The 12,057-nt window shown below is 49.8% G+C and overlaps 1 protein-coding gene across 2 annotated transcripts in view; it reads left to right on the top strand.

The window, feature by feature from the left end:
• SHMT1 (serine hydroxymethyltransferase 1) overlaps positions 1-12,057 on the top strand; it is a 38,829-nt gene that overhangs the window by 21,202 nt on the left and 5,570 nt on the right. For both annotated transcript variants that reach the window (XM_010367774.2, XM_030922838.1), the window contains 3 exons: positions 5,081-5,162; positions 5,643-5,855; positions 9,315-9,431. In XM_010367774.2, coding sequence (XP_010366076.2) covers positions 5,081-5,162; positions 5,643-5,855; positions 9,315-9,431 — 412 coding nt within the window. The remainder of the gene's footprint in view (positions 1-5,080; positions 5,163-5,642; positions 5,856-9,314; positions 9,432-12,057) is intronic.

Genomic DNA, 12,057 nt, shown 5'->3' with positions numbered 1-12,057 from the left:
TAGGTTAGGTGTATCATATGCATTTTTGACTTTATGATATTTTCAGCTTAATGATGAGTTTATTGGAATGTAACCCCATAAGTTGAGGAGCACCTGTACGGTTCAGGTGTATACCCCATTGCCATTGCCACCCCACTGCAAATACCTGATAACACAGCCAGCCCAGCAGTGGAACCAGCACCATCAGAACCAGTGCCAAGGGCTGCCTCTAGGGTGTGCAGGGCCCCAGGCAAATAATTATTTTGCATGGGACCCTGTCTATATAAACACTTGGGTCAAAAAATGCATGTAAGATGTGTGGGCTCATTCAGGCATGGTGATTTATCTATAAAGATAAAGGATCATGGGGAGAAGAGGTAACTTGCCTATTCTTTTAGTGTCCAGTGTTGGTGATTCTTCCTAGTGTCCAGGAACCATCTTTTCATGTTCTTTATTAATAAATGTGCCATTCCTGCTTAGTTTCATGTTTGTTACCATGAAAAAAGGTAGCAGTGCATCTTTCTCCTTGGCTGGCATTGCATGGTCTTGGGTGCATGCTGTGTGTACTCGGCCTTTGTCTCAGTGCTGGTGATTGTACGTGTGCTCTTTTTGCAGTCATGTCTTTTCACAGAACGCCTAGGTGTTTGCAGTCACAGATCTCCTCACTGGCCAAGGCCAGCCTTGAAGCTAGATTTTGAAACATGTCACAATAGTTAACAAAACACTTTGCCTTGGCTGGGCTCGGTGGCTCACGCCTGTAATCCCAGCACTTAGGGAAGCTGAGACGGGCAGATCACCTGAGGTCAGGAGTTCAAGACCAGCCTGGCCAACATGTTGAAACCCTGTCTCTACTAAAAATCCAAAAAATTACCCTGACCTGGTGATGCACACCCGTGGTTCCAGCGACTCAGGAGGCCAAGGCGGGATAATTGCTTGAACCTGGGAGGCGGAGGTTGCAGTGAGCCAAGATGGCTCCATTGCACTCCAGAGTGGGCGACAAGAGTGAAACTCCATCTCAAAAAAAAAAAAAAGGCCGGGTGCAGTTGCTCACACTTACAATCCCAGCACTTTGGGAGGCTGAGGCAGGTGGATCATGAGGTCAGGAGTTCGAGACCAACCTGGCCAACACAGTGAAACCCCATCTCTACTAAAAATGCATGGTGGCGCGTTCGTAATCCCACACTTTGAGAGGCCGAGGTGGGCGGATCATCCAAAGTCAGGAGTTCAAGACCAGCCCAGCCAACATGGCAAAACCCTGTCTCTACTAAAAATACAAACATTAGCTGGGCGTGGTGGCACACACCTGTAGTCCCAGCTACTCAGGCAGCTGAGGCAGGAGGACCACTTGAACCTGGGAGGCGGAGGTTGCAGTGAGCTGAGACTGTACCAGTGCACTCCAGCCTGGGTGACAGAGCGAGGCTCCATCTCCAAAAAAAAAAAAAAAAAAAAAATCTGCATCCCGCACCCAGTTCCCTCCAGCCACCCCGTCTTTGATGTACGTTGTGCAGGCTGCAGTCCTGTGGGCGCAGTGAGGGGACGCACCTCAGGATGGGCGTGGAGAGGTGGGGCCTGGGACCCTGGCCAGCTTGGGCAGCAGGAGGTGCAGCTCACCCGCTGGGGGGTGATTTGAGTCCTGCCCTCGGTGGGCAGGAGGAGACAGACCTTATTGGCATTTACCAGCAGCCAGAGGCAGCTCACTTCCACCCCACTGGGCTGCAGAGTTGAAGGTCAGGGGGTGTCCTAGGGCCACTGCCCTGCCCAGACTTCACCAGACCACCTGCCTCCACCTTTAGCCCCTGCCCCCCTCCACAGCAGGAGCCCCACACAGGGCCAAGCAACAGCAACACTAACCGTCTATGTTGTGTTTTTGGCCTGTCCCCACTGTGACTCGAGAATTCCTCCCTGTCCCTGGTCCTGAGTGACTACTGGGGGTCTCCTTATCCTCTGTGCACTGTGGACCCCATCTGCAGTTTATTATAAATGCCTGTGAATTCTTCTAGGAGTTGTTCTGTTGTCTCACTCTCAAGATTAAAAAAAGGAAATAAAAACCTTTGAAAAATCTATTAAAAGGGGAGAAAGCAGCACAGACTTTTTTTTTTTTTTTGTAATTGTGGCTACACAAAAAATTTTACTATCATGGTCTGTTTTTTTCATCTTTTTTTTTTCCCCCTTTTTGTGGAGAACAAGGTCTCCCTATGTTGCCCAGGCGAGTCTCTCACTCCTGGACTTAAGCTATCCTCCTGCTTCTGCCTCCCTAAGAGCTGGGATTACAGGCGTGAGCCACTGTGCCTGGTAAATTATGTCCATTTTTACTGGAGGTCAGCCGTTGATATTTCGTTTCATAAAACAGTTTCTTTGCCAAATTCAGGTGACTGAGAAAGAACCACACCCTTAAAGCAAAACACAGAAAACAAACCCACAAATCATCTTTCCACTTGACTTTCTAGATGGGGTCTTGGTTCCCGAAACCTTGCGCCCAAGCTTCTGTAGTTGGGTTGGATTGTAAGTGCCTTTTTTAATTGGAAAGAGTGACCACCAATCCTGAAACCTTTCACTCCAGATGTGCTGGTAGTTTCTGAGGGGGTTACCAAGGTAAGAGGAAGGAAGGTTGGGGCAGGGCCTTCAGAAGAGGGAGCCTCTCTGTCTCCTCTTTCCTGAGGCTTCTCAGATCCTAGAGCCCCGTTTTTCCTGTGGTGCCCTCCATGCTCTGCTGGTTATGTGTGCTTCCCCATGACCTTTTTTTTTTTTTTTTTTTTTTTTGAGACAGCATCTGGCTTTGTCTCCCAGGCTGGAGTGAAGTGGCTCTATCTCAGTTCACTGCAACCTCTGCTTCCCGGGCTCAAGCAATCTTCCCTCTTCAGTTCCCAAGTAGCTGGGACTAGAGACTCATGCCACCATGCCTGGCTAATTTTTGTATTTTTTGTGCAGACAAGATTTTGCCATGTTGCCAGGCTGGTCTTGGACTCCTGGGCTCAAGTGATCTGCCTAACTCAGCCTCCCAAAGTGCTGGTATTACAGGCATAAGCCACCGCATCCAGCTGACCCTTTTTTTTTTTTTTGAGACAAAGTTTCACTCTTGTCACCCAGGCTAGAGTGCAGTGGCACGATCTCAGCTCACTGCAACCTCTGCCTCCTGGGTTTAAGCGATTCTCCTCCCTTAGCTTCCCAAGTCGCTGGGACTGCAGGTGTGCACCGCCATGCCTGGCTAATTTTGTGTTTTCAGTAAAGGCAGAGTTCCACCATGTTGGCCAGGCTAGTCTCGAGCTCCTGACCTCAGGTGATCTGCCCCGCTCAGCCTCCCAAAGTGCTGGGATTACAGACGTGAGCCACCACGCCCAGCTGACCCATATGTTTATAGAAGTTTAATAAAATGAACTTCCTAAGAGATGTGTTTCCAAAAAAGAAAAATAAGTTATTTTAAATTTTACATTGAGATCTACAATCTGTCTGGAATTGACTTCTTTTTTTTTTTTTTTAAACAAATTATATATAATTAAGGGATGCACAGTGATGTTATGATTTGTATACACAGTGCAGAATTATTGAATCAAGTTAACCAATATATCCCACTCCTTAAATATTTATTATTTTTCTTCCTGTCTAATTGCAATTTTGTACCCTTTGCTCAGTATCTCTCTATTGTCCGCCACCCTTAAGTGACTGGTAACCACATTCTACCTTGCTTCTGTGAGTTCGTTTGTTTTATTTATTTATTTAATTTAATTTATTTCTTTTGAGATAGAGTCTCGCTTTGTCACCCAGGCTAGAGTGCAGTGGCGCCATCTCGACTCACTGCAACCTCCGCCTCCTAGGTTCAAGTGATTCTCCTGCCTCAGCCTCCTGAGTAGCTGGGATTACAGGCATGTGCCACCACGCCTGGCTAATTTTTGTATGTTTAGTAGAGACGGGGGTTTCACCATGTTGGCCAGGCTGGTCTCCAACTCCCGTCCTCAGGTAATCCACCTGCCTTGGCCTCCCAAAGTACTGAAACGGCAGGCGCCACTGCACTGTGGCGTCACCACTGGCATGGATCCAATGACCTGTGTTGAGTGTGGTTCTGCTTCTGGTTAAGCCAGATGCTCTGCCCTTCCACGAATGCATGCTGCCTTAATTACTATAATTTGTCAAGCATTTTGTGACACAAAATACACAAAGCAATGATGTTTCATGTAAAGGTTTGGTATGTCTTTCCTTTTATGGTTTTTGTTATTTACATTTCATTTTCTATCTGTCTTGCTTTTACATACTTTTTTTTTTTTTTTTTTTTTTGAGATGGAGTCTCGCTCTGTCACCCAGGCTGGAGTGCAGTGGCGCGATCTTGGCTCACTGCAAGCTCCGCCTCCTGGGTTCACACCATTCTCCTGTCTCAGCCTCCCGAGTAACTGGGACTACAGGCGCCCACCACCACGCCTGGCTAATTTTTTGTATTTTTAGTAAAGACAGGGTTTCACCGTGTTAGCCAGGATGGTCTCGATCTCCTGACCCCGTGATCTGCCCGCCTCGGCCTCCCAGAGTGCTGGGATTACAGGCCTGAGCCACCGTGCCCGGCCCTACTTTTTGTTTTTCAATGCTGTATCCAGTGACCTTGCTAAATTTGCTTATTCTAACAGTTGGCCCCTAGCATCTTGATTTTCTAGGTATATTGTATTGTCTGTGTGTAATGTCAGTTTTTAAATTTCTTCTTTCCTAATTGTTATGCCTTTTGTTTCTTTTTCTTGCCTCATTATACTTGGAATAGAAGTGGTATTAGCAGGCATTTTGGTCTTGTTCCTGAAGGTAACTGTTTTGGTTTACGTTGTGTGTTCCCGTTGCGTGTTCCCGTTGCATTTGTTTCATTCTGCAGGTGCTTTTTGGTTCCTTCTCGGGGTAGTGCCCCAGCAGCAGGGCTCACTACAACCCTGGGACTCCTCAGGGACTCCTGGGTCTGTGAGCCATACTTGGTTGAGCAGGCTGAACACACCAGTATCCTGTCTCACCCTCAAGTCTTCATCTAGGACATCGTTCCTTTTGTCATGACGGGTGGAGTGAGTTCAGGTGGGAGGACAGGAGGCAGGTGTGGCTGGAGGAAGCAGCCTGAACCTGCCTCCCTGACATTCCACAGGTGAACCCAGACACTGGCTACATCAACTATGACCAGCTGGAGGAGAACGCACGCCTCTTCCACCCGAAGTTGATCATTGCAGGTGATGCGCGGGGTGGAAAGTGACCTTGTTCACCAGTAGCCTGGTGCCTCTTACAGAATGAGGATGGAAAGATGTTCCCACCCTGTTGAGCCCACTGCTAGTTTCTGCCCTGGATAACTGAGTTTCTGGGGTCCACATATATTAGTTTCTTTCAGGATACAGAGGTGTGTTTGCTGCTTTTTGTGGTGTGTGGATTAAGATCTGAGACTGTTCTCAGAGAAGCATCTAGAAATGTCAGGCCCTGACTGGGTTGGCAATAGTAGTTGGGGAAATCTCAACCACCAAGACGCTGAAGAGTCAGACAGAGTGGTCACCTTTAGCACAGGGGTGCTTTTTGAGGGCATTCTGCATTTTTGCTCTGAGATTTTAGGGGAAGAAATCTCTGGGCTTTCAGATCTGCATATCTAGAGGCCACTGTGAAGCCAACTCAGCTGGCCTGTGGACATCTGTGATGCAGCTGTGTCACTTTTCCTGTCTCAGGAACCAGCTGCTATTCCCGAAACCTGGACTATGCCCGGCTGCGGAAGATTGCAGATGAGAACGGGGCGTATCTCATGGCGGACATGGCACACATCAGCGGGCTGGTGGTGGCTGGCGTGGTGCCCTCCCCATTTGAACACTGCCACGTGGTGACCACCACCACTCACAAGACCCTGCGAGGCTGCCGAGCTGGCATGATCTTCTACAGGAAAGGTATGCTCCCGAATGTTGGGTACAGACGGTACCGTGGTTTACATTTCTCCTGTGAGGGTTCAGATTCAGTTGAGGGAGCTGGGAAAAACTCTGACCTGGGATCCCTGGAAAATCTTAAGATCCCAGTCCCTTGAAGAGCTGCTTAGGAAGGAGCAGTGACAGGCTTTACAGAAAGGATTCCCGGTGGGGCATGAGGGCTCACGCCTGTAATCCCAGCACTTTGGGAGGCTGAGGCGGGCGGATCACAAGGTCAGGAGATCGAGACCATCCTGGCTAACATGGTGAAACCCCTTCTCTACTAAAAACACAAAACATTAGCTGGGTGTGGTGGTGGACACCTGTAGCCCCAGCTACTTTGGAGGCTGAGGCAGGAGAATGGCGTGAACCTGGGAGGTGGAGCTTGCAGTGAGCTGAGACCACGCCACTGCACTCCAGCCTGCATGACAGGGCGAGACTCCGTCTCAAAAAGAAAAAGAAAAAAAAAGAAAGGATTCCCCAGAAGGAGGCTGTCAGCCACAGCTCCTGCTTCACTTTTGTGCGTCCAGGTCCTAGGAACACAGGAGGGGGATCAGCAACCACTACGTGTTAGGATGGTGCCGGTCGCTGAACTAATCTTTCCCTCAAGAGGCAGATGTTTGAATGAAAGGAGGGTACATGGCTGGCTGGGGGCTACTGGGAGGCCTCACAAGGCTGCATTATTCTGGTAAACTTACAGTGGTCCGTCATGTTTCTTAAAGAGAAAGACTCACAGTAGTCAAACTAGAAGACATGGATGTATATACAATATCATTTCAGTGAAGGTTTTTCTTTCCGTTACCTTATAACCTACCCCTAGGCACTCCCCTTATTTTCAAATTCCCTTACCTGGGAAAGCCTGTTAGTGGTCAGGTCATCATTTAGCCTGTGGTGAGACTTGATGCGCCAACTTTGCATCAGCAGAGACACCAGCCCACTGGTGACTATATTGCTCTTACCTGATGCAGGGTCTTCTTGCCTAGCCCCTGGCTGGGACTAGACACAGCCACATGCCCCCTCAGCTTCTCAACACCTCATTGCCTTTCTGCTCCTCTGAGCACCATCTTTAGCTGTGCTGATGTTTCTGAGGCAGGTAGCCATTCCCACCTGCCCGGGAGTCATTTGCTTTTTTCCCCTACTGTGTGTTGATGTGATTCATTTCCCAATGCTGAGGGATTCTGGAGCCAGCCTGTCAGAGCAAATACTTGCTCCGCTGCACACCCGCTGTATGACTTTGGGCTGGTTGTGCAGCCTCTCTGTGCCTCATTTCCTCACCTCTAGAGTGGGGACTGTAATAATAGTACCTGTCCCTTTGGACTGCTGTTTTGAGGATTAAATGAATTTATGTAAAGTGATTAGAGCAGTTCTTGGCTCACTAGAAGCTCTGGATAGATGTTAATTATTACCGATTCTGACTGAATAGTAGCTATTATTGATGGTTAACTTTTTTTCAGAAAGGAACCTTATTCTCCATTTTTAGCCACATGAGCTTTGTCTTCAGCACATCTTGGAGACTCTTTTTTTTTTTTTTTTTTTTTTTTTTGAGACGGAGTCTCGCTCTGTCGCCCGGGCTGGAGTGCAGTGGCCGGTTCTCAGCTCACTGCAAGCTCCGCCTCCCGGGTTTATGCCATTCTCCTGCCTCAGCCTCCGAGTAGCTGGGACTACAGGCGCCCACCACCTCGCCCGGCTAGTTTTTTTTTTTTTTTTTTTGTATTTTTTAGTAGAGACGGGGTTTTACCATGTTAGCCAGGATGGTCTCGATCTCCTGACCTCGTGATCCGCCCGTCTCGGCCTCCCAAAGTGCTGGGATTACAGGCGTGAGCCACCACGCCCGGCCGGAGACTCTTTACATTTTATTTTTGGGGACAGGTCTCAGTCTGTCACTCAGGCTGCAGTGCAGTGGTGCAATCAAAGCTCACTGCAACTTCAACTCCCTGGGCCCAAGCAATCCTCCCACCTCACCCTCCCATGTAGCTGGGATCATAGGTGCGTGCCACCATGCCTGGCTAATTTTTAAATTTTTCTGTGGACATGGGTTCTCTCTTTGTTGCTTAGGCTGGTCTTGAACTCCTAGGTTCAAGTGATCCTCCCACCTCTGCCTCCCAACATGCTGGGATTACATGGACAATTTTTTTTTTATTTTTACCCCGGAGACGGAGTTTCGCTCTTGTCCCCCAGGGTGGAGTGCAATGGCGCAATCTCGGCTCACTGCAACCTCCGCCTCCCAGGTTCAACCCGTTCTCCTGCCTCAGCCTTCCGAGTAGCTGGAATTACAGGTGCCCACCACCATGCCCAGCTGATTTTTGTTTTTTTTTTTTTTTTTTTTGAGACGGAGTCTTGCTCTGTTGCCCAGGCTGGAGTGCAGTGGCCGGATCTCAGCTCACTGCAAGCTCCGCCTCCCGGGTTCATGCCATTCTCCTGCCTCAGCCTCCTGTGTAGCTGGGACTACAGGCGCCTGCCACCTCGCCTGGCTAGTGTTTTGTATTTTTTTAGTAGAGACGGAGTTTCACCGTGTTATTAGTCAGGATGGTCTCAATCTTCTGACCTCGTGATCCGCCCACCTCGGCCTCCCAAAGTGCTGGGATTACAGGCTTGAGCCACCGCGCCCGGCCCGATTTTTGTATTATTAATAGAGACAGGGTTTCATTATGTTGACCAGGCTGGTCTTGAACTCCTGACAGTTGATCCACCTGCCTCTGCCTCCCAAAGTGCTGGGATTACAGGCATGAGCCACTGCGCCCGGCTACATGGACATTTCTTTAAGGAAGGATGTCCAGGGCAAATTCTTGAATTCGTGGTTACAATGTTAGTGGAGGGAAATTTCTGTCCTTTCTTTTTTTCTTTTGAGACAGAGTGTCACTGTGTCACCCAGGCTGGAGTGCAGTGGCATGCTCTCGGCTCACTGCAACCTTTGCCTCCCAGGTTCAAGCGATTCTTCTGCCTCAGCCTCCGGAGTAGCTGGGACTACAGGTGCACACCACCACGCCCGACTAATTTTTGTATTTTTAGTAGAGATGGGGTTTCGCCATGTTGGCCAGGCTGGTCTCAAACTCCTGACCTCGTGATCCACCCGCCTTGGCCTCCCAAAGTGCGGGGATTACAGGTGTGAGTCACTGCGTCTAGCCTGTCCTTTCATTTTTAAGGCCTTGTTATAGTCGTGTTAAGAAGAGATGCCATCAGAGGAGGCAGGTGGACAGCTGAGGTGCTGAAACCAGCATTCTAGCTAGAGTCATCCATGATGTCCTCGTTTCCAAAGAATAAGGATACTGGTCTGCCCTCAGGCAAGGGCCCCCGTCTGCTCCACTGTGTTACAAACCAGTTCTCCATGCCAGGATAAAGGCCAGGCTTGTGCTTGGTACTTCCCTGGCCAGTCTGGGTTTGAGTCTAAAACGAAAAAGAGGGGACAGTCCATACGATCCCATTGTGATGTTTTTCTTTCTCTAGGAGTGAAAAGTGTGGATCCCAAGACTGGCAAAGAGATTCTGTACAACCTGGAGTCTCTTGTCAATTCTGCTGTGTTCCCTGGCCTGCAGGGAGGTCCCCACAACCACGCCATTGCTGGTAAAACATCATCTGCTTCTGCTTATCCTGTGGCCCCTAATTCCCATCTCACCTGTCCTCCAAAATCGTGTGCCAGGACTTCCACGCTGGGGAAAAAGCTGGAGGGCTGTCTCTGTCCAGGAGATGCTAACACAGAGTAGGGCATGGTTGAGACTGGCCTAAGGTAGGGACAGTAGGGAATGGCGTCCACTCCATGTGTACGACCACCCAGAGGCAAACCTGTGGGTTAGGCCGGGTTTTGTAAAGTACGTGGAGCCCTCTTAGGGAAGGAATCTGAAAGTTAGGAGAGGGCAAAGCACAGGTGAGAGACATTGGGGCCCAAACCCTGCAGGATGAGCCCCCTTGCCCTTGATGGACCTGGCCTGTGGTGGTGGAGGCCCCTGTGTCTGAGCCTCCCACCCTGCACCAGTGCCATGTCAGTGACTCCTGAGTCAGATTCCATGACTGCCCAGCAGGTTCTCATTGACTTGTTCTTTTTCTCTTTGTACAAGTAGCTTAGGACATTTGTGATGACTCAAGAGTTATCCCACTGCCTTCGTGGAACAAGGACATTGGTAGAACTCATTCCCGCTAAGGGGCTCAGGATGAAGGTGTAGCTTCTCGGTCAGGAGATGCACAAGCACTTCTAGAGAGGAACCTGGGGACAGCAGCGATCGGGAGATACTGGGCATAGGGGTGGAAGGAGCTGGGGTCCCAGGTGTGTTCTCATGTTCTACCGTCACACCTACACACTTGGCACCCACGGCTGCTTCAACTCTGGGATGCAGGGATCACCCCATCCCCAGCTGCTCTGGACGCCCTTTCCAGTTGTTTTCACAAGTATTGATAGGCGGCTCTGTGCGGGATGCAGGCCTGTGGGTTCTCCTTATCCTCCATTCTCTGTGTCCCTTGAAGCAGCCCTCAGGACTGAATGTGAGGTACCAGATGAGTCTGAACGGTGGTGCAGGGTAGGCCGAAGGCTGCACCTCCTACCTACGCTCTGACCTGAGAGAGCTGCATAATCTGGCGTCAAGAGCATCAGCTCTTAGGGCTGCTAAGTAATCATTTTCACACATCAAGATTAAAAAGGATGTAAAATCCATCTTGCTTAACAGCTTTGGTATGGTAATGTTAGCACAGAACTTCCACACTTAGGGAAACTTCTACCCTTACCTCAACAGCAGTTCCTCAGAGAAGCATATCAGCTGGGCGCAGTGGCTCATACCTATAATTCCAGCACTTTGGGAAGCTGAGGCGGGCTTGTCACTTGAGCCCAGGAGTTCGAGACCAGCCTGGCCAACATAGAGAAACCCTGTCTCTACTAAAAATATAAAAAATTGGCCGGGCGCGGTGGCTCAAGCCTGTAATCCTAGCACTTTGGGAGGCCGAGATGGGCGGATCATGAGGTCAGGAGATCGAGACCATCCTGGCTAACCCGGTGAAACCCCGTCTCTACTAAAAAATACAAAAAACTAGCCGGGCAAGGTGGCGGGCGCCTGTAGTCCCAGCTACTTGGGAGGCTGAAGCAGGAGAATGGCGTGAACCCAGGAGGCGGAGCTTGCAGTGAGCTGAGATCCTGCCACTGCACTCCAGCCTGGGCGACAGAGCGAGACTCCGTCTCAAAAAATATATATATATATATAAAATTAGCCAGGCGTGGCCGGGCGCAGTGGCTCACGCCTGTAATCCCAGCACTTTGGGAGGCCGAGGCGGGCAGATCACGAGGTCAGGAGATCGAGACCACAGTGAAACCCCATCTCTTCTAAAAATACAAAAAATTAGCCAGGCACGGTGGCGGGTGCCTGTAGTCCCAGCTACTCGGGAGGCTGAGGCAGGAGAATGGCGTGAACCCAGGAGGCGGAGCTTGCAGTGAGCTGAGATCGCGCCACTGCACTCCAGCCTGGGCAATGGAGCGACATTCCGCCTCAAAAAAAAAAAAAAAAAAAAGAGTTCCAGACCAGCCTGGCCAACATATAGTGAAACCCTGTCTCTACTGAAAAATACAAAACTTAGCTGAACACGGTGGCACATGCCTGTAGTCCCAGCTACTTAGGAAGCTGAGGCAGGAGAATCCCTTGAACCTGGGAGGCGGAGGTTGCAGTGAGCCGAGATCGCGCCACTGCACTCCAGCCTGGGTGACAGAGTGAGACTCCCATCTCTCAAAAAAAAAAAAAAAAAACAATTAGCCAGGTGTGGTAGGACGTACCTGTAGTCTCACCTACTCAGGAGACTGAGATGGGAGGATCATCTGAGCCCAGGAAGTCAAGGCTGCAGTGAACTGTGATCATGCCACTGCACTCCAGCCTATGCAATGGGAGTGAGACCCTGTTCAAAAAATATAAAAATAAGAAATTTTTTTGGCTGGGCACGGTGTTCATGCCTGTAATCCCAGCACTTGGGGAGGCCAAGGCAGGTGGATCACTTGAGGTCAGGAGTTCAAGACCAGCCTGGCCAATATAGTGAAACCCTATCTCTACTAAAAATACCAACAAAAATTAGCTGGGCGTGGTGGCGTGTGCTTGTAGTTGTAGCCCCAGCTATTAGGGAGGCTGAGGCAGAAGAATCACTTGAACCTGGGAGGCGGAGGTTGCAGTGAGCCAAGATCATGCCACTGCACTCCAGCCTGGGCAACAGGAGTGAAATTCCA

Source organism: Rhinopithecus roxellana, chromosome 19 (genome assembly GCF_007565055.1).
Source record: "Rhinopithecus roxellana isolate Shanxi Qingling chromosome 19, ASM756505v1, whole genome shotgun sequence".
NCBI lineage: Eukaryota > Metazoa > Chordata > Mammalia > Primates > Cercopithecidae > Rhinopithecus > Rhinopithecus roxellana.
The sequence above is the reverse complement of the archived record's forward strand: the minus strand, read 5'-3'. Positions and strand labels throughout refer to the sequence as shown.